General features: G+C 44.8%; 1 protein-coding gene across 1 annotated transcript; it reads right to left on the reverse strand.

Moving 5' to 3' along the window:
• Positions 1–1,872: 1,872 nt before the first annotated feature.
• Positions 1,873–17,478, reverse strand: LOC115147891 (uncharacterized). Its single transcript, XM_029690151.1, has 4 exons — positions 17,082–17,478; positions 13,114–13,368; positions 5,193–5,460; positions 1,873–1,882 (listed from the first exon to the last, which is right to left on the reverse strand). Exons 1-4 carry the CDS (start codon positions 17,464–17,466, stop codon positions 1,873–1,875), a joined length of 918 nt encoding a protein of 305 aa, XP_029546011.1. The 5' UTR covers positions 17,467–17,478.
• Between the last annotated feature and the right edge of the window lie 9,648 nt (positions 17,479–27,126).

Genomic DNA, 27,126 nt, shown 5'->3' on the forward strand with positions numbered 1-27,126 from the left:
AAAACCCAGGAAGAGAAACCCCTACTTAAATATGATCTCCAATCAGAGGTAACGAGGACCAGCTGCCTCCAATTGGAGATCAACCCCCCAAGAAACCAACATAGAATTAGAAAAACTAGAACTAAAACATAAAAAAACAAAACACCCCCTGTCATGCCCTGACCTACTCTACTATAGAAAATGACATCTTACAAGGGTCAGGACATGACAGTACCCCCCCCCCCCCCAAAGGTGCAGACTCCAAATGCAAAAAAACAAAACAGAACAAAACAACCACAAAACACAAAGGGAGGGTAGGGAGAGTGACAAATGTCTATGGCGGCTCTAGTGCTAAACCCAGAACCTTACTATCCCTCCGATGCTCCAGCAGCGGAGGTGGCTCCGGTTCAGGGCGTAACCCCCGTTCCGCCCGCAGATCCCTCCGCTTCTGTAACACCGGACCGTGGATCGTTATCGGAGGAATTGGACTGTAGATCATTACCGGAAGCTCCGGACTGCAGGCCGCCGCTGGAGGCTCCGGGCTTTAGGCCGCCGCCGCTGGAGGCTCCGGGCTGCAGGCCGTCTCAGTAGGTTCCGGACTAGATCATCGCTGGAAGCTCTGGACTGGGAACGGTCGCCGGAAGCTCTGGACTGGGAACGGTCGCCGGAAGCTCTGGACTGGGAACGGTCGCCGGAAGCTCTGGACTGGGAACGGTCGCCGGAAGCTCTGGACTGGGAACGGTCGCCGGAAGCTCTGGACTGGGAACGGTCGCCGGAAGCTCTGGAATGGGAACGGTCGCCGGAAGCTCTGGACTGGGAATGCGCACTGGAGGCCTGATGCGTGGGGCTGGCATAGGGGGCGCCAGACTAGTAACACGCACCTCAGGGTGAGTGCGGGGAGCAGGAACAGGACACCCCGGACTGGGCAGGCGCACTGGAGGCCTGATGCGTGGGGCTGGCATAGGAGGCGCAAGACTAGTAACACGTACCTCAGGGCGAGTGCGGGGAGCAGGAACAGGACGTACTGGGCTATGGAGGCGAACTGGAGACCAGGCATGCTGAGCAGGCCTACTCCTTCCTGGCTGAATGCCCATCTTAGCCCGACACCGGTGAGGAGCTTGCACCGAGCACGCCAGGCTGTCTCTCGGCTGCCTCTCAACCTTGCCTCTTGGTGGATATAGCGCCTCGTAGTATCGTCGCTCCCTTTTTGCTGCTTCAATTTCCTCCCTCGGGCGACGTTACTCCCCAACCTGCCTCCAGGGTCCTTTCCCATCCAAAATCTCCTCCCAAGTCCATTTCTCCAGCTGATCCCAACCATGCTGCTTGGTCCTTTTGTGGTGGGTGATTCTGTCACGACTGTCTAAAGGAGCGGACCAAGATGCAGCGTTTGTGTAGTTCCATATTTTATTAAATCTGTGAAACTTTGCAAAACATAAATAACTGAATTTACAAAACAACAATCCGTGACGATGAGAGAGAAACAAACACTACTCAAAATATAATCACCCACAAAACCCAGGAAGAAAAACCCACTTAAATATGATCTCCAATCAGAGGTAACGAGGACCAGCTGCCTCCAATTGGAGATCAACCCCCCCCAAAAAACAAGAACTAAAATATAGAAAACATAGAAAAACACCCCTTGTCACGCCCTGACCTACTCTACTATAGAAAATGACATCTTACAAGGGTCAGGACGTGACAACATGCTCTGCGGTTCCAAAATTATGTTACATTAAAAATAATAAAACTGGAACTAGATTTTTTTTAAAGACTTTAATATACCAAACTAAAGACTTAAACCCCATGTACTTACATGTGACAGTGAGAGTCTCTTCAGCAGAGGGGAGATCCTCATGGCCTTCTACAGCACAGGAGTATCTGCCTGTATCCTCACTGCTGACTGAGAATAGGATATAGACAGGAGAGTAGGTGTTGCTGTTTGGTATAGACTGTCCATTCTTATACCAACTGTAGACTGTGATGGGGTCCAGTGTACATTTGGTTCTACATGTCAGTGTGACTCTCTCCCTCTCTGACACAGATGTAGGATCCATCTCCAACACAACATCTAGAGTAAAATGAAACTAATGATTATTCTCCTCCTATATATGTCCTCTTATGTGAAACACTACAATTTGTTTTTTTCTGTCACATAAAACTACCGTGTCTGTATGACTGCCGTTAATAAGGTAATTACAGTAATAGATGTGAGATGAGTGATAGATTACCTGTGACAGTAAGGGAGACAGGTGAGCCAGAAAACTTTCCTCCAGGATCACCAGTATATAGAATGTTACTGTACCTGTGACAGACAGAGAGACTCCAGGATCACCAGTATATAGAATGTTACTGTACCTGTGAGTTTGAGTTTATTTTATTTTTACAGGGACAGTGCACATTAATCAACGTTTCAGTAAAAGTGTCGGTTTTAGCCAGCCGGCTAATTTTCAACCGCAGTCCCTGGGCAGGTTATTAAAAACAATTACAATATAGACAATCATAGAACAGTGAGCACACGCAGAGTAACATAGGACAAGCAAGACATAGCATACAGACAGAGCAGCATAGGACAAGCAAGATGTAGCATACAGACAGAGCAACATAGAACAAAAAGCAACAAGACAAAATCCATAAAAACAACAGTGTTTCCACACCTCACAAGCTACAGACAACATGGAAAGCGGCAATACACAGCTAGGGATTATGTTCACAAATCTGATTGACCTTTAGCCATGTCTTCATGCATTTTGTGAAAGTGTGATATGTGGTGCAGTTGTGTGTCTGATGGCAGTGTATTCCAGACATGGGACGCTCTCACAGAGAAAGCGGATTTACTAAGGTGCTTTTCCTTAAGGGAACTATACAGTCACCTCTCATGGCTGACCTTGTGGATCTGCTGCCATATGTTTGGATTTTCTGTTTAACAAAAATACTGAGTGGAGGGGGAGCCAGGCCATTTAGGATCTTGAATACAAGACATGCGTCGGTGTATTGCAACTCAGGAGCTCATGCATTCTGAGGATGTAACAGTGATGGTGGCTATTGGGCTTCCTATCAAGCACTTTGAGAGCCTGTTTGTAGACAGACTGAATAGGTTTTAATGTTGTATAGCAAGCTTGGGTCCAACTAGTCAAGCAGTATGTTAAGTGGGGGAGTATCATCGATTTGAAGTACAGTCTTGCTACCTCTGTGGTCAAACAATTTCGTGTAAATCGGAAATTAGCTAGGTTGAATTTGGTTATTTGAATTACCTTTTTCACATGCTTTTTAAAGGAGAGGTTGGAATCAAGTATGATTCCAAGGTACTTAAAATCAGATACCACCTGGAGCTTCTCCCCTGACACATAGACATCTGGCTCAGTAGCATCTGTTGCCCTCTTTGTGAAAAACATGCAAACAGTGTTTTTCACATTGAGATGCAAACACGAGTCACTGAGCCACTTTGTAACCTGGACCATTACAGTAGTGAGTTCTTGTGCAGCTTGTTGTTTGCTCTTTGCATGCACATATATCACTGTATCATCTGCATACATTTGAACTTCAGACCCAATGCAGACGGAAGGCAGATCATTAATGTACAGGCTGAACAAGAGGGGCCCCAGTATTGACCCTTGGGGCACGCCCACATCATAGCTAAGAGTGGGCGACAGCTCATTGCTCACTCGGACGCACTGAGTTCTGCCTTCAAGGTATGATTTCATCCATCTCAAGGCATCGGGGGAAAAGTTGAACTTGGACAATTTTGTGATGAGAATCTCATGGTTAACAGTATCGAAAACCTTCCTTAGGTCCAGAAACACAGCCCCAACAACGCCCCCTTTGTCCATCTTGGACTTCACATTTTCCAGAAGAAAGCAGTTGGCCGTTTCTGTGGAGTGTTTCGCTCTGAAGCCAAACTGCATGGAGTGTAATGTGAAGGGGCTGTTGTTGAGGTGGGAAATCAGTTGTTCTGCTACACACTTTTCAACAACCTTCGACACTACAGGTAGTATACTAATGGGCCTGTAGTTACTCACGTCAGCAGGGTCGCCCGATTTAAAGATGGCCGTTATTATGGCTGACTCCCATACCCTTGGAAACACCCCCAGACCAATAGATGTGTTGGTGACCTTAGTAATGGGGCCAATGAGTGACTCTTTGTAGTTTTTAAGAAAGGTAGAGTCCAGCCCAAACACTTCTTTGGATTTAGAGTTCTTTAGTGAGCTAATCACCTTGTTCACCTTTGACTCAGAAACCTCCCTTATGATGAAGACAGGTTGAGCGTCATTCACTAGCACTGAGCCCAATAAACCAGTGGAGGGGTTCTGTGTCAGTACCCTGACAATAAAGTAGGAATTGAAGGCTATTGCTATTTCGACTGCATCCTGTGTTAGATTGTTATTCACCATGATTTCTAGTCTTTTTGCAGTGTTACTATGGTCTTTCCCTGTTAACTTTTTTAGATTCTCCCAGATCAATTTAGAATTTCCCTTTGCTTCACCAATTATGTTAATAAAAAAGTTTGCCTTGGCCTGTCTGATTTCTTTCATCACCTTATTTCTCAACATGGTAAACCTACGTCTGTCATGCTCTAATTTTGGATTTTAGGGCTGTTTTTAGAGCATAATCTCATTCTTTCATCAATTTCCAAATTTCTCCATTTAGCCAAGGAAGAGTGCTCTTTTGGCCAGGTTTGGATTTGATTTTCTTTAGGAAACCATTTATTGTAGCCTGGATTGTGGATAGAAAAACCTCACTATCAGCTTCCACGTCTGTATAGGACAAGAGATCATTCCAGTTAATTCCATTAATTGCGTTTTCAAAATAGTTTAATTCACTCTTAGGTATTCTTAGTTGATCCGGCTTTCTAACAGTAGAGAGGTTAAACCTGCTCTTAGACAGAGAGACTCCAGGATCACCAGTATATAGAATGTTACTGTACCTGTTACAGACAGAGAGACTCCAGGATCACCAGTATATAGAATGTTACTGTACCTGTTACAGACAGAGTGACTCCAGGATCACCAGTATATAGAATGTTACTGTACCTGTTACAGACAGAGTGACTCCAGGATCACCGGTATATAGAATGTTACTGTACCTGTTACAGACAGTGAGACTCCAGGATCACCAGTATATAGAATGTTACTGTACCTGTAACAGACAGAGTGACTCCAGGATCACCAGTATATTTCCCTCCAGTCTGATCTGTTATAAATCTGAACTTGTACGTAGCTGAGTCTTTCTCTCTCAGGTCTGCGATTCTCAGGTTGTGACCATTCTTCTTATCCCCATGATACTCCAGACGACCTGCATACTCTGGGTTCTGACTTAGATCTTCAGGTTCTACACCAGTCTCCATTTTAGTGAACCAGAAGGTTGATGTGACTGTACCACTGGGATATCTGATAGAGCAGGACAGCTTCACTGTTGACCCCTTCAAGACACAGATACTCTGAGTGGTGTAAGTCACACTCCAGCCATTCTGACCCAGTACAACTGAACATTCACAGAACACAAGAGTATTACATGTTGCCATAGTTGCTGAGTTGAGTGTGAATTGAAACCACATAAGCATCATTCAGTAAGGTAAGTGAGGTGTGAAAGATAACTATTGAAGTGAAGTGGAGACCCTAACAGAACACACCAGAATAATTTAACACAAATGTCATTTTAATATTTTACAAATGCCTGTAGATTGACAGACAAATCAATTTCTGAATGAGACCATACCTGTCACAGACCAGAGAAAGACCACCAACACACTTCCTGCTGTTCTCAAGGCCATTGTTGCATCTCCCACCCTGCAGTCTTAGAAACATAAACAACTCACTCTATAGCTGGTGAATAACTCCACCTGATACATTGAAGTAGAAACTGTAAATGGGGTACAGGGCCTCATTACTGAAAATGAACCAGGCTCATATTGTGTTGTGTTGTATTGTGCTGTATGGTTGTCTATGTGAATACTGTCTGTCTGTAAGTCTATTGCACTATGTATGTATTGTGTGTGACGTGTTGCATGTCTGTCTACATCTGTCTATTTAAGATGACAATATGTATAATGCAAAAATAATTTCCTAATGTTTACAATAGTCATCATCATTATAAACAACAACAATCACTTATTGAACAGATGTGTAGTACTGTAAACACATATTTCTACATTGATTGTTCTGAAGCTGTTTTATCCTCAGAACCCCAAATATAGGAGGATAAATGTTCAATCCTCTACGGTCCGTCAAGCTGTACAGCAGCCTAAAGACTGACCACCAGGTTCAATGATAACTCATATCCCCAAGCTGTGGAGAGAGAGAGAGAGAGAGAGAGAGAGTATGTATATATATATATATATATTGTGGGCAACAGGAAAAGGCGGGCCGAACATGCCCCCATTAACATCGAAGGGCCTGGATTGTGGAGCTTGTTGAGAGTTTCAAGTTCCTTGGTGTCTACATCATCAACAAACTATCATGGTCCAAACATACCAAGACAGTTGTGAAGAGAGCACGGCAAAACCTTTTCCCCCTCAGGAGACTAAAAAGATTTGGCATGGGCCCCCAGATCCTCAAAAGGTTCTACAGCTGCACCATCGAGAGCATCCTGACCGGTTGCATTGCAGACTGCCTATATTATGTCCCTGTGGTCAGGTCTGGTAGTGCCACCTGTCTACACTATGACCCTGGTGGTGGGGGCTGGTAATGCAGCCTGTTTATACTATGCCCCCTGTGGTGGGGTCTGGTAGTACAACCTGTCTATACTATGACCCCGGTGGTGGGGGCTGGTAATGCATCCTGTTTATACCATGTCCCCTGTGGTGTGGTCTCGTAGTGCAGCTTGTCTATACTATGACCCCGGTGGTGGGGTCTGGTAGTACAGCCTGTCTATACTATGACCCCGGTGGTGGGGGCTGGTAATGCAGCCTGTTTATACTATGCCCCCTGTGGTGGGGTCTGGTAGTACAGCCTGTCTATACTATGTCCCTGTGGTGGGGTCTGGTAGTGCAGCCTGTCTATACTATGCCCCCTGTGGTGGGGTCTGGTAGTACAGCCTGTCTATACTCTGTCCCTGTGGTAGGGTCTGGTAGTGTAGCCTGGTAATGCAGCCTGTCTATACTATGTCCCCTGTGGTAGGGTCTGGTAGTGTAGCCTGGTAATGTAGCCTGTCTATACTATGTCCCTGTGGTGGGGTTTGGTAGTGTAGCCTGGTATTGCAGCCTGTCTATACTATGTCCCCTGTGGTAGGGTCTGGTAGTGCAGCCTGTCTATTCTATGACCCTGTGGTAGGGTCTTGTAGTAGCCTGTCTATACTATGACACCTGGGGTGGGTCTGGTATTGCAGCCTGTCTATACTATGTCCCTGTGGTAGGGTCTTGTAGTAGCCTGTCTATACTATGACCCCTGGGGTGGGTCTGGTATTGCAGCCTGTCTATACTATGACCCCTGGGGTGGGGTCTGGTAGTGCAGCCTGTCTATACTATGACCCCTGGGGTGGGGTCTGGTAGTGCAGCCTGTTTATACCATGTGTGGTGGTTTATTTCTTTACTATCAAATTAGGAGAGACAAACTTATCACACAAGTCAGAGTTATACTTAAACTACATCTTTAATAATAAGAGCTTTGCAATAGCAATGACTTTCAGCGATTCACCATTTTCTAATGATCCGTTGAGAGTGATAAAACAAAAGTACAAAGGTATTTTATAACCAAGATACACCCCTTTCAACCTACATGATGAACAACAGATACATAGAATGGTGACAAGGTTAAGATTTGTATGAAAGATATCTATAATACATAGCAGACAGCATCTGCTGTGTCAACAGTTTTCATTGTATAGACCAGTGTCTGGCACTCCTATTCCAAACTGGAACCATCTCTCCCTGGTACGGTATAGAACAGAAACATTAACTCATGTTCTCTGGAATGCTCTTTAGGTTTTATCACCCAAAGACATCATAAATCTCCTCTGTCACTTTTATCTCATAGAGGCCCATCCTCAATAGAACACACACACAATAGTTAACAGAATACTCTATTCTGTCGAATAAAACAACCATTATAATGCAATACAAGCATTATAACATCATCTTGCAATTTCCATGACATATGTCCCTGTGGTCAGGTCTGGTATTGCAGCCTGTCTATACTATGACCCCTGGGGTGGGGTCTGGTAGTGCAGCCTGTCTATACTATGACCCCTGTGGTGGGGTCTGGTATTGCAGCCTGTCTATACTATGACCCCTGGGGTGGGTCTGGTAGTCCATCCTGTCTATACTATGACCCCTGGGGTGGGGTCTGGTAGTGCAGCCTGTCTATACTATGACCCCTGGGGTGGGGTCTGGTAGTGCAGCCTGTCTATACTATGACCCCTGGGGTGGGGTCTGATAGTGCAGCCTGTCTATACTATACCCCCTGTGGTGGGGTCTGGTAGTGCAGCCTGTCTATACTATGACCCCTGTGGTGGAGTCTGGTAGTGCAGCCTGTCTATACTATGACCCCTGGGGTGGGGTCTGATAGTGCATCCTGTTTATACTATGACCCCTGGGGTGGGGTCTGGTAGTACAGCCTGTCTATACTATACCCCTGTGGTAGGGTCTGGTAGTACAGCCTGTCTATACTATGTCCCTGTGGTGGGGTCTGGTAGTGCATCCTGTCTATACTATGCCCCTGTGGTGGAGTCTGGTAGTACAGCCTGTCTATACTATGACCCCTGTGGTGGAGTCTGGTAGTGCAGCCTGTCTATACTATGACCCCTGGGGTGGGGTCTGGTAGTATAGCCTGTCTATACTATACCCCTGTGGTAGGGTCTGGTAGTACAGCCTGTCTATACTATGTTCCTGTGGTGGGGTCTGGTAGTGCAGCCTGTCTATACTATGCCCCTGTGTTGGGGTCTGGTAGTGCAGCCTGTCTATACTATGCCCCTGTGGTGGTGTCTGGTAGTACAGCCTGTCTATACTATGCCCCTGTGGTGGTGTCTGGTAGTACAGCCTGTCTATACTATGCCCCTGTGGTGGGTCTGGTAGTGCAGCCTGTCTATACTATGCCCCTGTGGTGGGTCTGGTAGTACAGCCTGTCTATACTATGCCCCTGTGGTGGGTCTGGCAGTGCAGCCTGTCTATACTATGCCCCTGTGGTGGGTCTGGTAGTGCAGCCTGGTAATACAGCCTGTAAAATAGTTCTGTCATCCTGTGTTACAGTTGCGTTAACTGTGAGGGCTGTTTAGCTGACAATAGTTACAGTAGACCACTTATTGGACAGCTCAGCCTCCTCTAGACAACTTATTGGCCAGCTCATCCTCCTCTAGACCACTTATTGGCCAGCTCATCCTCCTCTAGACCACTTATTGGCCAGCTCATCCTCCTCTAGACCACCTATTGGCCAGCTCATCCTCCTCTAGACCACTTATTGGCCAGCTCATCCTCCTCTAGACCACTTATTGGACAGCTCTTCCTCCTCTAGATCACTTATTGGACAGCTCATCCTCCTCTAGGTCACTTATTGGACAGCTCTTCCTCCTCTAGATCACTTATTGGCCAGCTCATCCTCCTCTAGACCACTTATTGGACAGCTCTTCCTCCTCTAGATCACTTACAGGCCAGCTCATCCTCCGCTAGATTATTGGACAGCTCTTCCTCCTCTAGATCACTTATTGGCCAGCTCATCCTCCTCTAGATCACTTATTGGCCAGCTCATCCACCTCTAGATCACTTATTGGACAGCTCATCCTCCTCTAGGTCACTTACAGGCCAGCTCATCCTCCTCTAGATCACTTATTGGACAGCTCATCCTCCTCTAGATCACTTATTGGCCAGCTCATCCTCCTCTAGACCACTTATTGGCCAGCTCATCCTCCTCTAGGTCACTTACAGGCCAGCTCATCCTCCTCTAGACCACTTATTGGACAGCTCATCCTCCTCTAGGTCACTTATTGGACAGCTCATCTTCCTCTAGATCACTTATTGGACAGCTCATCCTCATCTAGATCACTTATTGGACAGCTCATCCTCCTCTAGATCACTTATTGGACAGCTCATCCTCCTCTAGGTCACTTACAGGCCAGCTCATCCTCCTCTAGACCACTTATCGGACAGCTCATCCTCCTCTAGATCACTTATTGGACAGCTCATCTTCCTCAGGAGTATGACATCATATTCTATTAGGCAATAGCAAGCATTTTTGAAACAGTCTGTTTTAGGTGAGTTAAAAGAAAACAGTTTGGCCGCAAATGGGAGTATTGGATGAGTCAACAAAATTATTTGGGTATGAGTTAACAGAATATTAACTTTTAAAAGTGAGAGTTTCACTGGACAGTTACTTTAAGAACCTGCCATTCTACTGTTAAAAACTTCTCTCCAACTGCTTCTTACCCGTTATTCTATTTGTCCATTCCTGCCTCCCGTCCTGCGTATAGTCCACTACCTTTGATCAGGGCCTGTGGGGCTCACTAAATAGGGAATAGGTTGCCATTTGGAACACAGAATAACATTTCCTCAAAATCCTCATCACATCACTCCCTTATTATAGACATGTCATAGTAATTGTATTGAGATGTCCATTGTTGGGTTGGTAGTTTTAGGAAATTACATCACTAGTGGTCACTAGGGGTCAACTGTTTTGGTTATTGATGACATGTTCTACAATAAGCAGCAGCACATGAATGACCTTAATGCAGAATATGCTCACCAGGTGGTAGTTCTCTGGCAAATGCCAAACGTCCTGCACGGTGTTGGGCTGTAAGCACAACCCCCACCTGTGGACATCGGGCCCTCATACCACCCTCATGGAGTCGTTTCTGACCGTTTGAGCAGACACATGCACATTTGTGGCCTGCTGGAGGTCATTTTACAGGGCTCTGGCAGCGCTCGTCCTGCTCCTCCTTGCACAAAGGCGAAGGTAGCGGTCCTGCTGCTGGGTTGTTGCCCTCCTACGGCCTCCTCCACGTCTCCTGATGTACTGGCCTGTCTCCTGGTAGCGCCTCCATGCTCTGGACACTACGCTGACAGACACAGCAAACCTTCTTTCCACAGCTCGCATTGATGTGCTATCCTGGATGAGCTGCACTACCTGAGCCACTTGTGTGGGTTGTAGACTCCGTCTCATGCTACCACTAGAGTGAAAGCACCGCCAGCATTCAAAAGTGACCAAAACATCAGCCAGGAAGCATAGGAACTGAGAAGTGGTCTGTGGTCCCCACCTGCAGAACCACTCCTTTATTGGGGGTGTCTTGCTAATTGCCTATAATTTCCACCTGTTGTCTATTCCATTTGCACAACAGCATGTGAAATTTATTGTCAATCAGTGTTGCTTCGTAAGTGGACAGTTTGATTTCACAGAAGTGTGATTGACTTGGAGTTACATTGTGTTGTTTAAGTGTTCCCTTTATTTTTTTGAGCAGTGTATAATCACCCACAAAACCCAGGAAGAGAAACCCCTACTTAAATATGATCTCCAATCAGAGGTAACGAGGACCAGCTGCCTCCAATTGGAGATCAACCCCCCAAGAAACCAACATAGAATTAGAAAAACTAGAACTAAAACATAAAAAAACAAAACACCCCCTGTCATGCCCTGACCTACTCTACTATAGAAAATTACATCTTACAAGGGTCAGGACATGACAGTACCCCCCCCCCCCCCCAAAGGTGCAGACTCCAAATGCAAAAAAACAAAACAGAACAAAACAACCACAAAACACAAAGGGAGGGTAGGGAGAGTGACAAATGTCTATGGCGGCTCTAGTGCTAAACCCAGAACCTTACTATCCCTCCGATGCTCCAGCAGCGGAGGTGGCTCCGGTTCAGGGCGTAACCCCCGTTCCGCCCGCAGATCCCTCCGCTTCTGTAACACCGGACCGTGGATCGTTATCGGAGGAATTGGACTGTAGATCATTACCGGAAGCTCCGGACTGCAGGCCGCCGCTGGAGGCTCCGGGCTTTAGGCCGCAGCCGCTGGAGGCTCCGGGCTGCAGGCCGTCTCAGTAGGTTCCGGACTAGATCATCGCTGGAAGCTCTGGACTGGGAACGGTCGCCGGAAGCTCTGGACTGGGAACGGTCGCCGGAAGCTCTGGACTGGGAACGGTCGCCGGAAGCTCTGGAATGGGAACGGTCGCCGGAAGCTCTGGACTGGGAATGCGCACTGGAGGCCTGATGCGTGGGGCTGGCATAGGGGGCGCCAGACTAGTAACACGCACCTCAGGGTGAGTGCGGGGAGCAGGAACAGGACACCCCGGACTGGGCAGGCGCACTGGAGGCCTGATGCGTGGGGCTGGCATAGGAGGCGCAAGACTAGTAACACGTACCTCAGGGCGAGTGCGGGGAGCAGGAACAGGACGTACTGGGCTATGGAGGCGAACTGGAGACCAGGCATGCTGAGCAGGCCTACTCCTTCCTGGCTGAATGCCCATCTTAGCCCGACACCGGTGAGGAGCTTGCACCGAGCACACCAGGCTGTCTCTCGGCTGCCTCTCAACCTTGCCTCTTGGTGGATATAGCGCCTCGTAGTATCGTCGCTCCCTTTTTGCTGCTTCAATTTCCTCCCTCGGGCGACGTTACTCCCCAACCTGCCTCCAGGGTCCTTTCCCATCCAAAATCTCCTCCCAAGTCCATTTCTCCAGCTGATCCCAACCATGCTGCTTGGTCCTTTTGTGGTGGGTGATTCTGTCACGACTGTCTAAAGGAGCGGACCAAGATGCAGCGTTTGTGTAGTTCCATATTTTATTAAATCTGTGAAACTTTGCAAAACATAAATAACTGAATTTACAAAACAACAATCCGTGACACAGAGAGAGAAACAAACACTACTCAAAATATAATCACCCACAAAACCCAGGAAGAAAAACCCACTTAAATATGATCTCCAATCAGAGGTAACGAGGACCAGCTGCCTCCAATTGGAGATCAACCCCCCCAAAAAACAACATAGAAATAGAAAAACTAGAACTAAAATATAGAAAACATAGAAAAACACCCCTTGTCACGCCCTGACCTACTCTACTATAGAAAATGACATCTTACAAGGGTCAGGACGTGACAACATGCTCTGCGGTTCCAAAATGATGTTACATTAAAAATAATAAAACTGGAACTAGATTTTTTTTAAAGACTTACAATATTAATATACCAAACTAAAGACTTAAACCCCATGTACTTACATGTGACAGTGAGAGTCTCTTCAGCAGAGGGGAGATCCTCATGGTCTTTTACAGCACAGGAGTATCTACCTGTATCCTCACTGCTGACTGAGAATAGGATATAGACAGGAGAGTAGGTGTTGCTGTTTGGTATAGGCTGTCCATTCTTATACCAACTGTAGGCTGTGATTGGGTCCAGTGTACATTTGGTTCTACATGTCAGTGTGACATTCTCCCTCTCTGACACAGATGTAGGATCCATCTCCAACACAACATCTAGAGTAAAATGAAACAAATCATTATTCTCCTCCTATATGTGTCCTCTTATGTGAAACACTACAATTTTTTTTTTCTGTCACATAAAACTACCGTGTCTGTATGACTGCCGTTAATAAGGTAATTACAGTAATAGATGTGAGATGAGTGATAGATTACCTGTGACAGTAAGGGAGACAGGTGAGCCAGAACTTTCCTCCAGGATCACCAGTATATAAAATGTTACTGTACCTGTTACAGACAGAGTGACTCCAGGATCACCAGTATATAGAATGTTACTGTACCTGTGACAGACAGAGAGACTCCAGGATCACCAGTATATAGAATGTTACTGTACATGTGACAGACAGAGAGACTCCAGGATCACCAGTATATAGAATGTTACTGTACCTGTGACAGACAGAGTGACTCCAGGATCACCAGTATATAGAATGTTACTGTACCTGTGACAGACAGTGACTCCAGGATCACCAGTATATAGAATGTTACTGTACCTGTTACAGACAGAGAGACTCCAGGATCACCAGTATATAGAATGTTACTGTACCTGTTATAGACAGAGAGACTCCAGGATCACCAGTATATAGAATGTTACTGTACCTGTTACAGACAGAGAGACTCCAGGATCACCAGTATATAGAATGTTACTGTACCTGTGACAGACAGAGAGACTCCAGGATCACCAGTATATAGAATGTTACTGTACCTGTGACAGACAGAGAGACTCCAGGATCACCAGTATATAGAATGTTACTGTACCTGTGAGTTTGAGTTTATTTTATTTTTACAGGGACAGTGCGCATTAATCAACGTTTCAGTAAAAGTGTCGGTTTTAGCCAGCCGGCTAATTTTCAACCGCAGTCCCTGGGCAGGTTATTAAAAACAATTACAATATAGACAATCATAGAACAGTGAGCACACGCAGAGTAACATAGGACAAGCAAGACATAGCATACAGACAGAGCAACATAGGACAAGCAAGATGTAGCATACAGACAGAGCAACATAGAACAAAAAGCAACAAGACAAAATCCATAAAAACAACAAAGTGTTTCCACACCTCACAAGCTACAGACAACAGACAACATGGAAAGCGGCAATACACAGCTAGGGATTATGTTCACAAATCTGATTGACCTTTAGCCATGTCTTCATGCATTTTGTGAAAGTGTGATATGTGGTGCAGTTGTGTGTCTGATGGCAGTGTATTCCAGACATGGGACGCTCTCACAGAGAAAGCGGATTTACTAAAGGTGCTTTTCCTTAAGGGAACTATACAGTCACCTCTCATGGCTGACCTTGTGGATCTGCTGCCATATGTTTGGATTTTCTGTTTAACAAAAATACTGAGTGGAGGGGGAGCCAGGCCATTTAGGATCTTGAATACAAGACATGCGTCGGTGTATTGCACCAGATTTTCCCAACTCAGGAGCTCATGCTTTCTGAGGATGTAACAGTGATGGTGGCTATTGGGCTTCCTATCAAGCACTTTGAGAGCCTGTTTGTAGACAGACTGAATAGGTTTTAATGTTGTATAGCAAGCTTGGGTCCAACTAGTCAAGCAGTATGTTAAGTGGGGGAGTATCATCGATTTGAAGTACAGTCTTGCTACCTCTGTGGTCAAACAATTTCGTATAAATCGGAAATTAGCTAGGTTGAATTTGGTTATTTGAATTACCTTTTTCACATGCTTTTTAAAGGAGAGGTTGGAATCAAGTATGATTCCAAGGTACTTAAAATCAGATACCACCTGGAGCTTCTCCCCTGACACATAGACATCTGGCTCAGTAGCATCTGTTGCCCTCTTTGTGAAAAACATGCAAACAGTATTTTTCACATTGAGATGCAAACACGAGTCACTGAGCCACTTTGTAACCTGGACCATTACAGTAGTGAGTTCTTGTGCAGCTTGTTGTTTGCTCTTTGCATGCACATATATCACTGTATCATCTGCATACATTTGAACTTCAGACCCAGTGCAGACGGAAGGCAGATCATTAATGTACAGGCTGAACAAGAGGGGCCCCAGTATTGACCCTTGGGGCACGCCCACATCATAGCTAAGAGTGGGCGACAGCTCATTGCTCACTCTGACGCACTGAGTTCTGCCTTCAAGGTATGATTTCATCCATCTCAAGGCATCGGGGGGAAAAGTTGAACTTGGACAATTTTGTGATGAGAATCTCATGGTTAACAGTATCGAAAGCCTTCCTTAGGTCCAGAAACACAGCCCCAACAACGCCCCCTTTGTCCATCTTGGACTTCACATTTTCCAGAAGAAAGCAGTTGGCCGTTTCTGTGGAGTGTTTCGCTCTGAAGCCAAACTGCATGGAGTGTAATGTGAAGGGGCTGTTGTTGAGGTGGGAAATCAGTTGTTCTGCTACACACTTTTCAACAACCTTCGACACTACAGGTAGTATACTAATGGGCCTGTAGTTACTCACGTCAGCAGGGTCGCCCGATTTAAAGATGGCCGTTATTATGGCTGACTCCCATACCCTTGGAAACACCCCCAGACCAATAGATGTGTTGGTGACCTTAGTAATGGGGCCAATGAGTGACTCTTTGTAGTTTTTAAGAAAGGTAGAGTCCAGCCCAAACACTTCTTTGGATTTAGAGTTCTTTAGTGAGCTAATCACCTTGTTCACCTTTGACTCAGAAACCTTATGATGAAGACAGGTTGAGCGTCATTCACTAGCACTGAGCCCAATAAACCAGTGGAGGGGTTCTGTGTCAGTACCCTGACAGAGTCAATAAAGTAGGAATTGAAGGCTATTGCTATTTCGACTGCATCCTGTGTTAGATTGTTATTCACCAGGATTTCTAGTCTTTTTGCAGTGTTACTATGGTCTTTCCCTGTTAACTTTTTTAGATTCTCCCAGATCAATTTAGAATTTCCCTTTGCTTCACCAATTATGTTAATAAAAAAGTTTGCCTTGGCCTGTCTGATTTCTTTCATCACCTTATTTCTCAACATGGTAAACCTACGTCTGTCATGCTCTAATTTGGATTTTAGGGCTGTTTTTAGAGCATAATCTCGTTCTTTCATCAATTTACACATTTCTCCATTTAGCCAAGGAAGAGTGCTCTTTTGGCCAGGTTTGGATTTGATTTTCTTTAGGAAACCATTTATTGTAGCCTGGATTGTGGATAGAAAAACCTCACTATCAGCTTCCACGTCTGTATAGGACAAGAGATCATTCCAGTTAATTCCATTAATTGCGTTTTCAAAATAGTTTAATTCACTCTTAGGTATTCTTAGTTGATCCGGCTTTCTAACAGTAGAGAGGTTAAACCTGCTCTTAGAGAGACTCCAGGATCACCAGTATATAGAATGTTACTGTACCTGTTACAGACAGAGAGACTCCAGGATCACCAGTATATAGAATGTTACTGTGCCTGTTACAGACAGAGAGACTCCAGGATCACCAGTATATAGAATGTTACTGTACCTGTGACAGACAGAGTGACTCCAGGATCACCAGTATATAGAATGTTACTGTGCCTGTTACAGACAAAGAGACTCCAGGATCACCAGTATATAGAATGTTACTGTACCTGTTACAGAGTGACTCCAGGATCACCGGTATATAGAATGTTACTGTACCTGTTACAGACAGAGAGACTCCAGGATCACCAGTATATAGAATGTTACTGTACCTGTTACAGACAGAGTGACTCCAGTATCACCAGTATATAGAATGTTACTGTACCTGTGACAGACAGAGTGACTCCAGGATCACCAGTATATTTCCCTCCAGTCTGATCTGTTATAAATCTGAACTTGTACGTAGCTGAGTCTTTCTCTCTCAGGTCTGCGATTCTCAGGTTGTGACCATTCTTCTTATCCCCATGATACTCCAGACGACCTGCATACTCTGGGTTCTGACTTAGATCTTCAGGTTCTACACCAGTCTCCATTTTAGTGAACCAGAAGGTTGATGTGACTGTACCACTGGGATATCTGATAGCGCAGGACAGCTCCACTGTTGACCCCTTCAAGACACAGATACTCTGAGTGGTGTAAGTCACACTCCAGCCATTCTGACCCAGTACAACTGAACATTCACAGAACACAAGAGTATTACATGTTGCCATAGTTGCTGAGTTGAGTGTGAATTGAAACCACATAAGCATCATTCAGTAAGGTAAGTGAGGTGTGAAAGATAACTATTGAAGTGAAGTGGAGACCCTAACAGAACACACCAGAATAATTGAACACAAATGTAATTTTAATATTTTACAAATGCCTGTAGATTGACAGACAAATCAATTTCTGAATGAGACCATACCTGCTACAGACCAGAGAAAGACCACCAACACACTTCCTGCTGTTCTCAAGGCCATTGTTGCATCTCCCACCCTGCAGTCTTAGTAACATAAACAACAACTCACTCTATAGCTGGTGAATAACTCCACCTGATACATTGAAGTAGAAACTGTAAATGGGGAACAGGGCCTCATTACTGAAAATGAACCAGGCTCATATTGTGTTGTGTTGTATTGTGCTATATGGTTGTCTATGTGAATACTGTCTGTCTGTAAGTCTATTGCACTATGTATGTATTGTGTGTGACGTGTTGCATGTCTGTCTAAAACTGTTCGCCGCTCTGGCACCCCAATGGTGGAACAAGCTCCCTCACGATGCCAGGACAGCGGAGTCAATCACCACCTTCCGGAGACACCTGAAACCCCACCTCTTTAAGGAATACCTGGGATAGGATAAAGTAATCCTTCTAACCCCCCCCCCCCTTTAAAAGATTTAGATGCACTATTGTAAAGTGGTTGTTCTACTGGATATTATAGGTGAATGCACCAATTTGTAAGTCGCTCTGGATAAGAGCGTCTGCTAAATGACTTAAATGTAAATGTAAATGTCTACATCTGTCTATTTAAGATGACATGATGTATAATGCAAAAATAATTTCCTAATGTTTACAATAGTCATCATCATTATAAACAACAACAATCACTTATTGAACAGATGTGTAGTACTGTAAACACATATTTCTACATTGATTGTTCTGAAGCTGTTTTATCCTCAGAACCCCAAATATAGGAGGATAAATGTTCAATCCTCTACGGTCCGTCAAGCTGTACAGCAGCCTAAAGACTGACCACCAGGTTCAATGATAACTCATATCCCCAAGCTGTGGAGAGAGAGAGAGAGAGAGAGTATGTATATATATATATATATATATATATATATATATATATATATATATATATTGTGGGCAACAGGAAAAGGCGGGCCGAACATGCCCCCATTAACATCGAAGGGCCTGGATTATGGAGCTTGTTGAGAGTTTCAAGTTCCTTGGTGTCCACATCATCAACAAACTATCATGGTCCAAACATACCAAGACAGTTGTGAAGAGAGCACGGCAAAACCTTTTCCCCCTCAGGAGACTAAAAAGATTTGGCATGGGCCCCCAGATCCTCAAAAGGTTCTACAGCTGCACCATCGAGAGCATCCTGACCGGTTGCATTGCAGACTGCCTATATTATGTCCCTGTGGTCAGGTCTGGTAGTGCCACCTGTCTATACTATGACCCCGGTGGTGGGGGCTGGTAATGCAGCCTGTTTATACTATGCCCCCTGTGGTGGGGTCTGGTAGTACAACCTGTCTATACTATGACCCCGGTGGTGGGGGCTGGTAATGCATCCTGTTTATACCATGTCCCCTGTGGTGGGGTCTGGTAGTGCAGCCTTTCTATACTATGCCCCCTGTGGTGGGGTCTGGTAGTACAGCCTGTCTATACTATGCCCCCTGTGGTGGGGTCTGGTAGTACAACCTGTCTATACTATGACCCCGGTGGTGGGGGCTGGTAAATGCATCCTGTCTATACTATGTCCCCTGTGGTAGGGTCTGGTAGTGCAGCTTGTCTATACTATGACCCCAGTGGTGGGGGCTGGTAATGCATCCTGTCTATACTATGTCCCCTGTGGTAGGGTCTGGTAGTGCAGCTTGTCTATACTATGACCCCGGTGGTGGGGTCTGGTAGTACAGCCTGTCTATACTATGACCCCGGTGGTGGGGGCTGGTAATGCAGCCTGTTTATACTATGCCCCCTGTGGTGGGGTCTGGTAGTACAGCCTGTCTATACTATGTCCCTGTGGTGGGGTCGGGTAGTGCAGCCTGTCTATACTATGCCCCTGTGTTGGGGTCTGGTAGTGCAGCCTGTCTATACTATGCCCCTGTGGTGGTGTCTGGTAGTACAGCCTGTCTATACTATGCCCCTGTGGTGGGTCTGGTAGTGCAGCCTGTCTATACTATGCCCCTGTGGTGGGTCTGGTAGTACAGCCTGTCTATACTATGCCCCTGTGGTGGGTCTGGCAGTGCAGCCTGTCTATACTATGCCCCTGTGGTGGGTCTGGTAGTACAGCCTGTCTATACTATGCCCCTGTGGTGGGTCTGGCAGTGCAGCCTGTCTATACTATGCCCCTGTGGTGGGTCTGGTAGTACAGCCTGTCTATACTATGCCCCTGTGGTGGGCCTGGTAGTACAGCCTGTCTATACTATGCCCCTGTGGTGGGTCTGGTAGTACAGCCTGTCTATACTATGTCCCCTGTGGTAGGGTCTGGTAGTGCAGCCTGGTAATACAGCCTGTAAAATAGTTCTGTCATCCTGTGTTACAGTTACGTTAACTGTGAGGGCTGTTTAGCTGACAATAGTTACAGTAGACCACTTATTGGACAGCTCAGCCTCCTCTAGACAACTTATTGGCCAGCTCATCCTCCTCTAGACCACTTATTGGCCAGCTCATCCTCCTCTAGACCACTTATTGGCCAGCTCATCCTCCTCTAGACCACTTATTGGCCAGCTCATCCTCCTCTAGACCACTTATTGGCCAGCTCATCCTCCTCTAGACCACTTATTGGACAGCTCATCCTCCTCTAGGTCACTTATTGGACAGCTCTTCCTCCTCTAGATCACTTATTGGCCAGCTCATCCTCCTCTAGACCACTTATTGGACAGCTCTTCCTCCTCTAGATCACTTACAGGCCAGCTCATCCTCCGCTAGATCACTTATTGGACAGCTCTTCCTCCTCTAGATCACTTATTGGCCAGCTCATCCTCCTCTAGATCACTTATTGGCCAGCTCATCCTCCTCTAGATCACTTATTGGCCAGCTCATCCTCCTCTAGATCACTTATTGGCCAGCTCATCCTCCTCTAGACCACTTATTGGCCAGCTCATCCTCCTCTAGGTCACTTACAGGCCAGCTCATCCTCCTCTAGACCACTTATTGGACAGCTCATCCTCCTCTAGGTCACTTATTGGACAGCTCATCTTCCTCTAGATCACTTATTGGACAGCTCATCCTCCTCTAGATCACTTATTGGACAGCTCATCCTCCTCTAGATCACTTATTGGACAGCTCATCCTCCTCTAGGTCACTTACAGGCCAGCTCATCCTCCTCTAGACCACTTATCGGACAGCTCATCCTCCTCTAGATCACTTATTGGCCAGCTCATCCTCCTCTAGATCACTTATTGGACAGCTCATCCTCCTCTAGACCACTTATCGGACAGCTCATCCTCCTGTAGATCACTTATTGGACAGCTCATCTTCCTCAGGAGTATGACATCATATTCTATTAGGCAATAGCAAGCATTTTTGAAACAGTCTGTTTTAGGTGAGTTAAAAGAAAACAGTTTGGCCGCAAATAGGAGTATTGGATGAGTCAACAAAATTATTTGGGTATGAGTTAACAGAATATTAACTTTTAAAAGTGAGAGTTTCACTGGACAGTTACTATAAGAACCTGCCATTCTACTGTTAAAAACTTCTCTCCAACTGCTTCTTACCCGTTATGCTATTTGTCCATTCCTGCCTCCCGTCCTGCGTATAGTCCACTACCTTTGATCAGGGCCTGTGGGGCTCACTAAATAGGGAATAGGGTGCCATTTGGAACACAGAATAACATTTCCTCAAAATCCTCATCACATCACTCCCTCATTATAGACATGTCATAGTAATTGTATTGAGATGTCCATTGTTGGGTTGGTAGTTTTAGGAAATTACATCACTAGTGGTCACTAGGGGTCAACTGTTTTGGTTATTGATGACATGTTCTACAATAAGCAGCAGCACATGAATGACCTTAATGCAGAATATGCTCACCAGGTGGTAGCAGTGGGGCGGTTGAATTTCACAGCAGCTTATTGCACATCTTCATCCTGTTTCTGTTGTTGAGGCATTAACCTGTCTGGGGTATGTGGGACGCTACCGTCTCACCTGCGGGACACACTGCCAACAGCCAGTGAAATAGCAGGGTGCCAAATTCAAAACAACAAAAATCTAATTTTATAATTCATAATTCAAATTTCTCAAACATAGAAGAATTATACACCATTTTAAAGATAAACTTCTCATTAATCCAACCACATTGTCCAATTTTCAAAAAGGCTTTACGGCGAAAGCATAGCATTAGATGATGTTAGGACAGCACCTATACAAGAAAAACCACACAGCCATTTTCCAAGCAAGGAGAGGCGTCACAAAAACCAGAAATACAGCTAAAATTAATCACTAACCTTTGATGATCTTCATCAGATGGCACTCATAGGACTTCATGTTACACAATACATGTATGTTTTGCTCGATAAAGTTCATATTTATATCCAAAAACCACATTTTACATTGGCGTGTAATGTTCAGAAATGTTTTGCCTCCCAAAACTTCCGGTGAATGAGCACATCAATTTACAGAAATACTCATCATAAACGTTGATTATATATTAAACTGTTATTCAAAGAATTATAAATACACTTCTCCTTAATGCAACCGCTGTGTCAGATTTCAAAAAAACTTGCAATAATCTGAGTACAGCGTTCAGACACGAAACCAAACCCGCCATTTTGTGGAGTCAACAAAACTCTAAAAGAATATTATAAATATTCACTTACCTTTGATGATCTTCATCAGAATGCACTCCCAGGAATCCCAGTTCCACAATAAATGTTGTTTTGTTCGATAAAGTCCATCATTTATGTCCAAATACCTCTTTTTTGTTCGCACGTTTAGTCCACTACTCCAAATGCAGGAAGCGCACGCAAAATGTCACGACGAAAAGTAAATGTTTGTAGAAACATGTCAAACGATGTATAGCATCAATCATTAGGATGTTTTTATCATAAATCTTCCATAATATTCCAACCGGGCGATTACTTTGTCTTCAAAAAAGAAAAGGAACTCAGCTAACTCTCACATGAGAGCGCGCCACTGAACTCATGTCATTTTCTCTGTCATCTACTGCCAGGAGATCTTATTCTCTCCCTATTCACAGTAGAAGCATGAAACAACGTTCTAAAGACTGTTGACATCTAGTGGAAGCCTTAGGAAGTGCAACATGAACCCTAAGTATACTGTATAGGCAATCACTTGAAAAACTACAACCTCAGATTTCCACACTTCCTGGTTGGATTTTTCTAAGGTTTTTGCCTGCCATATGAGTTCTGTTATACTCACAGACATCATTCAAACAGTTATAGAAACTGCCGAGTGTTTTCTATCCAAATCTACTAATAATATGCATATCCTACCTTCTGAGCCTGAGTAGCAGGCAGTTTTCTACGGGCACGCCTTTCATCTGGACGTCAAAATACTGCCCCCTACCCAAGAGAAGTTAATGACAAATAATGCAGAATATGCATTGTCTACTCCTCCAATGAGCTCATGGCCATAACTACATATGAGAACACCAAGGTTCGGAGCTCGTAATTATTTTCTAATTTAAAACTAATAATAATAGCCTAATACAAATACAGTACACAATAAAGAAAATTAATTAGGGATCAACATCTAAATATTGCTCCCAGCGTTGGTCAAAGCTCAGTACGCTTATATTCTTGATCTGACTAATCACGCCTGCCTCTTTGTGAACGAGTGGAATTATGAGCAGTGGTTTGTTTGTTATGTTCTCCTGCGTCCCCCAGATCTGCCTCCCTGATTTGCCTTTTTAGCAGCACATTCACCATTCTCTCAAACGGCTAATTCCCCTTCTCACAGCTCAGGCCGAAGGCGACGTGAAATGAACTACCCCAGTCCGCAGGTTGCTCTGCTAACAGTGTGTTTGCGAGATGCATGACAAAATGCAATTTTTAAAACCATCCCGCACTGTCTAAAGACATCCCCCAATCAAAAAATAATTCAGAGAATGAGTGCACAGCTGGTAAATAGTCTCCTATAGATACATACTGTATGTCAGTCAGTCAGGTCGGGGGATAGCTGCAGCAGAGACTTCTATTGCAGTAACATTGAAGGACTCTGGTTAGTATTACTTAGCCAGCTAGAAGGATGAAGTAAGAAGCTAACGTTAAACAGAGCCTACCTCAGCAGGAGCAAGCCATACGCTACTAAGGTGAAATAACCCACAGTAGCCAAGGTGATAAAACAATATCACTATAAATCCCTTTATTACTGACTTATCACTCTAGTACAAAGATGGAAGAAATCCTACGTTATACAGACATAAATACAACCAAGACAATTTTCCAGAACTAAATGGAAGTCAACAGTTTAACTGCAGTTGAAACATGGTGAAGCCCCAAAATTGCCCTCGCTAGAAGCCTGTGTTTCAGACATAAGGAAGTGGATGGCTGCAAATGTTCTACTTTTAAACTCGGACAAAACAGAGATGCTTGTCCTAGGTCCCAAGAAACAAAGAGATCTTCTGTTGAATCTGACAATTAATCTGGATGGTTGTACAGTCGTCTCAAATAAAACTGTGAAGGACCTCGGCGTTACTCTGGACCCTGATCTCTCTTTTGAAGAACATATCAAGACTGCTTCAAGGACAGCTTTTTTCCATCTACGTAACATTGCAAAAATCAGAAACTTTCTGTCCAAAAATGACGCAGAAAAATTTATCCATGCTTTTGTTACTTCTAGGCTCGACTACTGCAATGCTCTACTTTCCGGCTACCCGGATAAAGCACTAAACAAACTTCAGTTAGTGGTAAATACGGCTGCTAGAATCCTAACTAAAACCAAAAAATTTGATCATATTACTCCAGTGCTAGCCTCCCTACACTGGCTTCCTGTTAAGGCAAGGGCTGATTTCAAGGTTTTACTGCTAACCTACAAAGCATTAAATGGACTTGCTCCTACCTATCTTTCCGATTTGGTCCTGCCGTACATACCTACACGTACGCTACGGTCACAAGACGCAGGCCTCCTAATTGTCCCTAGAATTTCTAAGCAAACGGCTGGAGGTAGGGCTTTCTCCTATAGAGCTCCATTTTTATGGAATGGTCTGCCTACCCATGTGAGAGACGCAGACTCAGTCTCAACCTTTAAGTCTTTACTGAAGACTTATCTCTTCAGTAGGTCCTATGATTAAGTATAGTCTGGCCCAGGAGTGTGAAGGTGAACGGAAAGGCTGGAGCAACGAACCGCCCTTGCTGTCTCTGCCTTGTCGGTTCCCCTCTTCCCACTGGGATTCTCTGCCTCTAACCCTTTTACAGGGGCTGAGTCACTGACTTACTGGTGTTCTTCCATGCCGTCCATGGGAGGGGTGTGTCACTTGAGTAGGTTGAGCCACTGACGTGGTCTTCCTGTCTGGGTTGGCGCCCCCCCTTGGGTTGTGCCGTGGCGGAGATCTTTGTGGGCTATACTCGGCCTTGTCTTCGGACGGTAAGTTGGTGGTTGTAGATATCCCTCTAGTGGTGTGGGGGCTGTGCTTTGGCAAAGTGGGTGGGGTTATATCCTGCCTGTTTGGCCCTGTCCGGGGGTATCATCGGATGGGGCCACAGTGTCTTCTGATCCCTCCTGTCTCAGCCTCCAGTATTTATGCTGCAGTAGTTTATGTGTCGGGGGGCTAGGGTCAGTCTGTTACATCTGGAGTATTCTCTTGTCTTATCCGGTGTCCTGTGTGAATGTAAATATGCTCTCTCTAATTCTCTCTTCTCTCTTTCTTTCTTTCTCTCGGAGGACCTGAGCCCTAGGACCATGCCCCAGGACTACCTGGCATGATGACTCCTTGCTGTCCCCAGTCCACCTGGCCATGCTGCTGCTCCAGTTTCAACTGTTCTGCCTGCGGCTACGGAACCCTGACCTGTTTCACCGGACGTGCTTGTTGCACCCTCGACAATTACTATGATTATTATTATTTGACCATGCTGGTCATTTACGAACATTTTAACATCTTGACCATGTTCTGTTATAATATCCACCCGGCACAGCCAGAAGAGGACTGGCCACCCCTCATAGCCTGGTTCCTCTCTAGGTTTCTTCCTAGGTTTTTGGCCTTTCTCAGGAGTTTTTCCTAGGGAGTTTTTCCCAGCCACCGTGCTTCTTTCACATGCATTGCTTGCTGTTTGGGGTTTTAGGCTGGGTTTCTGTACAGCACTTTGAGATTTCAGCTGATGTACGAAGGGCTATATAAATAAATTTGATTTGATTTGATTTGATTTGAAGTCGGAAGTTTACATACACCTTAGCAAAATACATTTAAACTCAGTTTTTCACAATTCCTGCCATTTAATCCTAGTAAAAATGTCTTGTCTTAAGTCAGTTAGAATCACCACTTAATTTTAAGAATGTGAAATGTCAGAATAATAGTTGCGAGAATGATTTATTTCAGCTTTTATTTCTTTCATCACATTCCCAGTGGGTCAGAAGTTTACATGCACTCAATTAGTATTTGGTAGCATTGCCTTAAACAATTTAAACTTGGGTCAAACATTTCGGGTAGCCTTCCACAAGCTTCCCACAATAAGTTGGGTGAATTTTGGCCCATTCCTCCTGACAGAGCTGGTGTGACTGAGTCAGGTTTGTAGGCCTCCATGCTCGCACACACTTTTTCAGTTCTGCCCACAAATTTTCTCCAGGATTGAGGTTAGGGCTTTGTGATGGCAAAACACAGCTAAATGAAGCACTAACCTTTGATGATCTTCATCAGCTGACACTCCTAGTACATTATGTTATACAATACATGGATGTTTTGTTCAATCATGTTCATATTTATATCAAAAAACAGCTTTTTACATTGGCGTGTGATGTTCAGAAAATGTATTCCCACCGAAAACTTCCGGTGAATTTACTAAATTACTCATCATAAACGTTGACAAAATACATAACAATTATTTCAAGAATTATAGATACAGAACTCCTTTATGCAATCGCTATGTCAGATTTTAAAATAGCTTTTTGGCGAAAGCACATTTTGCAATATTCTGAGTACATAGCTCAGCCATCACGGCTAGCTATTTTGACACCCGCCAAGTTCGGGGCACACTAAACTCAGAATTATTATTAGAAAAATTTTATTACCTTTGCTGATCTTCGTCAGAATGCACTCCCAGGACTGCTACTTCCACAAGAAATGTTGTTTTTGTTCCAAATAAATCATAGTTATGTCCAAATACCTCCGTTTTGTTCGTGCGTTCAAGTCACTATCCAAAGGGTAACGCGCAAACGCATTTCGAGACAAAAAAATTCTAAATGTTCCATTACCGTACTTAGAAGCATGTCAAACGCTGTTTAAAATCAATTTTTATGGTATTTTTCTCGTAAAATAGCGATAATATTCCAACCGGACAATAGTGTATTCATTCAAAGAGGAAAAGAAAAAACAGCGTGGTCGCGTGAAAACGCATATCCAATCTCTTTGTCACCAGGCAGACCACTGAGAAACTGAGCTATACTCTGCCCAGAGACAGGAGACGCCTCAATCCACTTTCTGAAGGCTTTAGAGAGCCAATGGAAGCCTTAGAAAGTGCTACGTAACCCAACAGATACTGTAGTTTCG

The sequence above is a fragment of the Salmo trutta genome, chromosome 14 (genome assembly GCF_901001165.1).
Source record: "Salmo trutta chromosome 14, fSalTru1.1, whole genome shotgun sequence".
In the NCBI taxonomy this organism is placed as follows: domain Eukaryota; kingdom Metazoa; phylum Chordata; class Actinopteri; order Salmoniformes; family Salmonidae; genus Salmo; species Salmo trutta.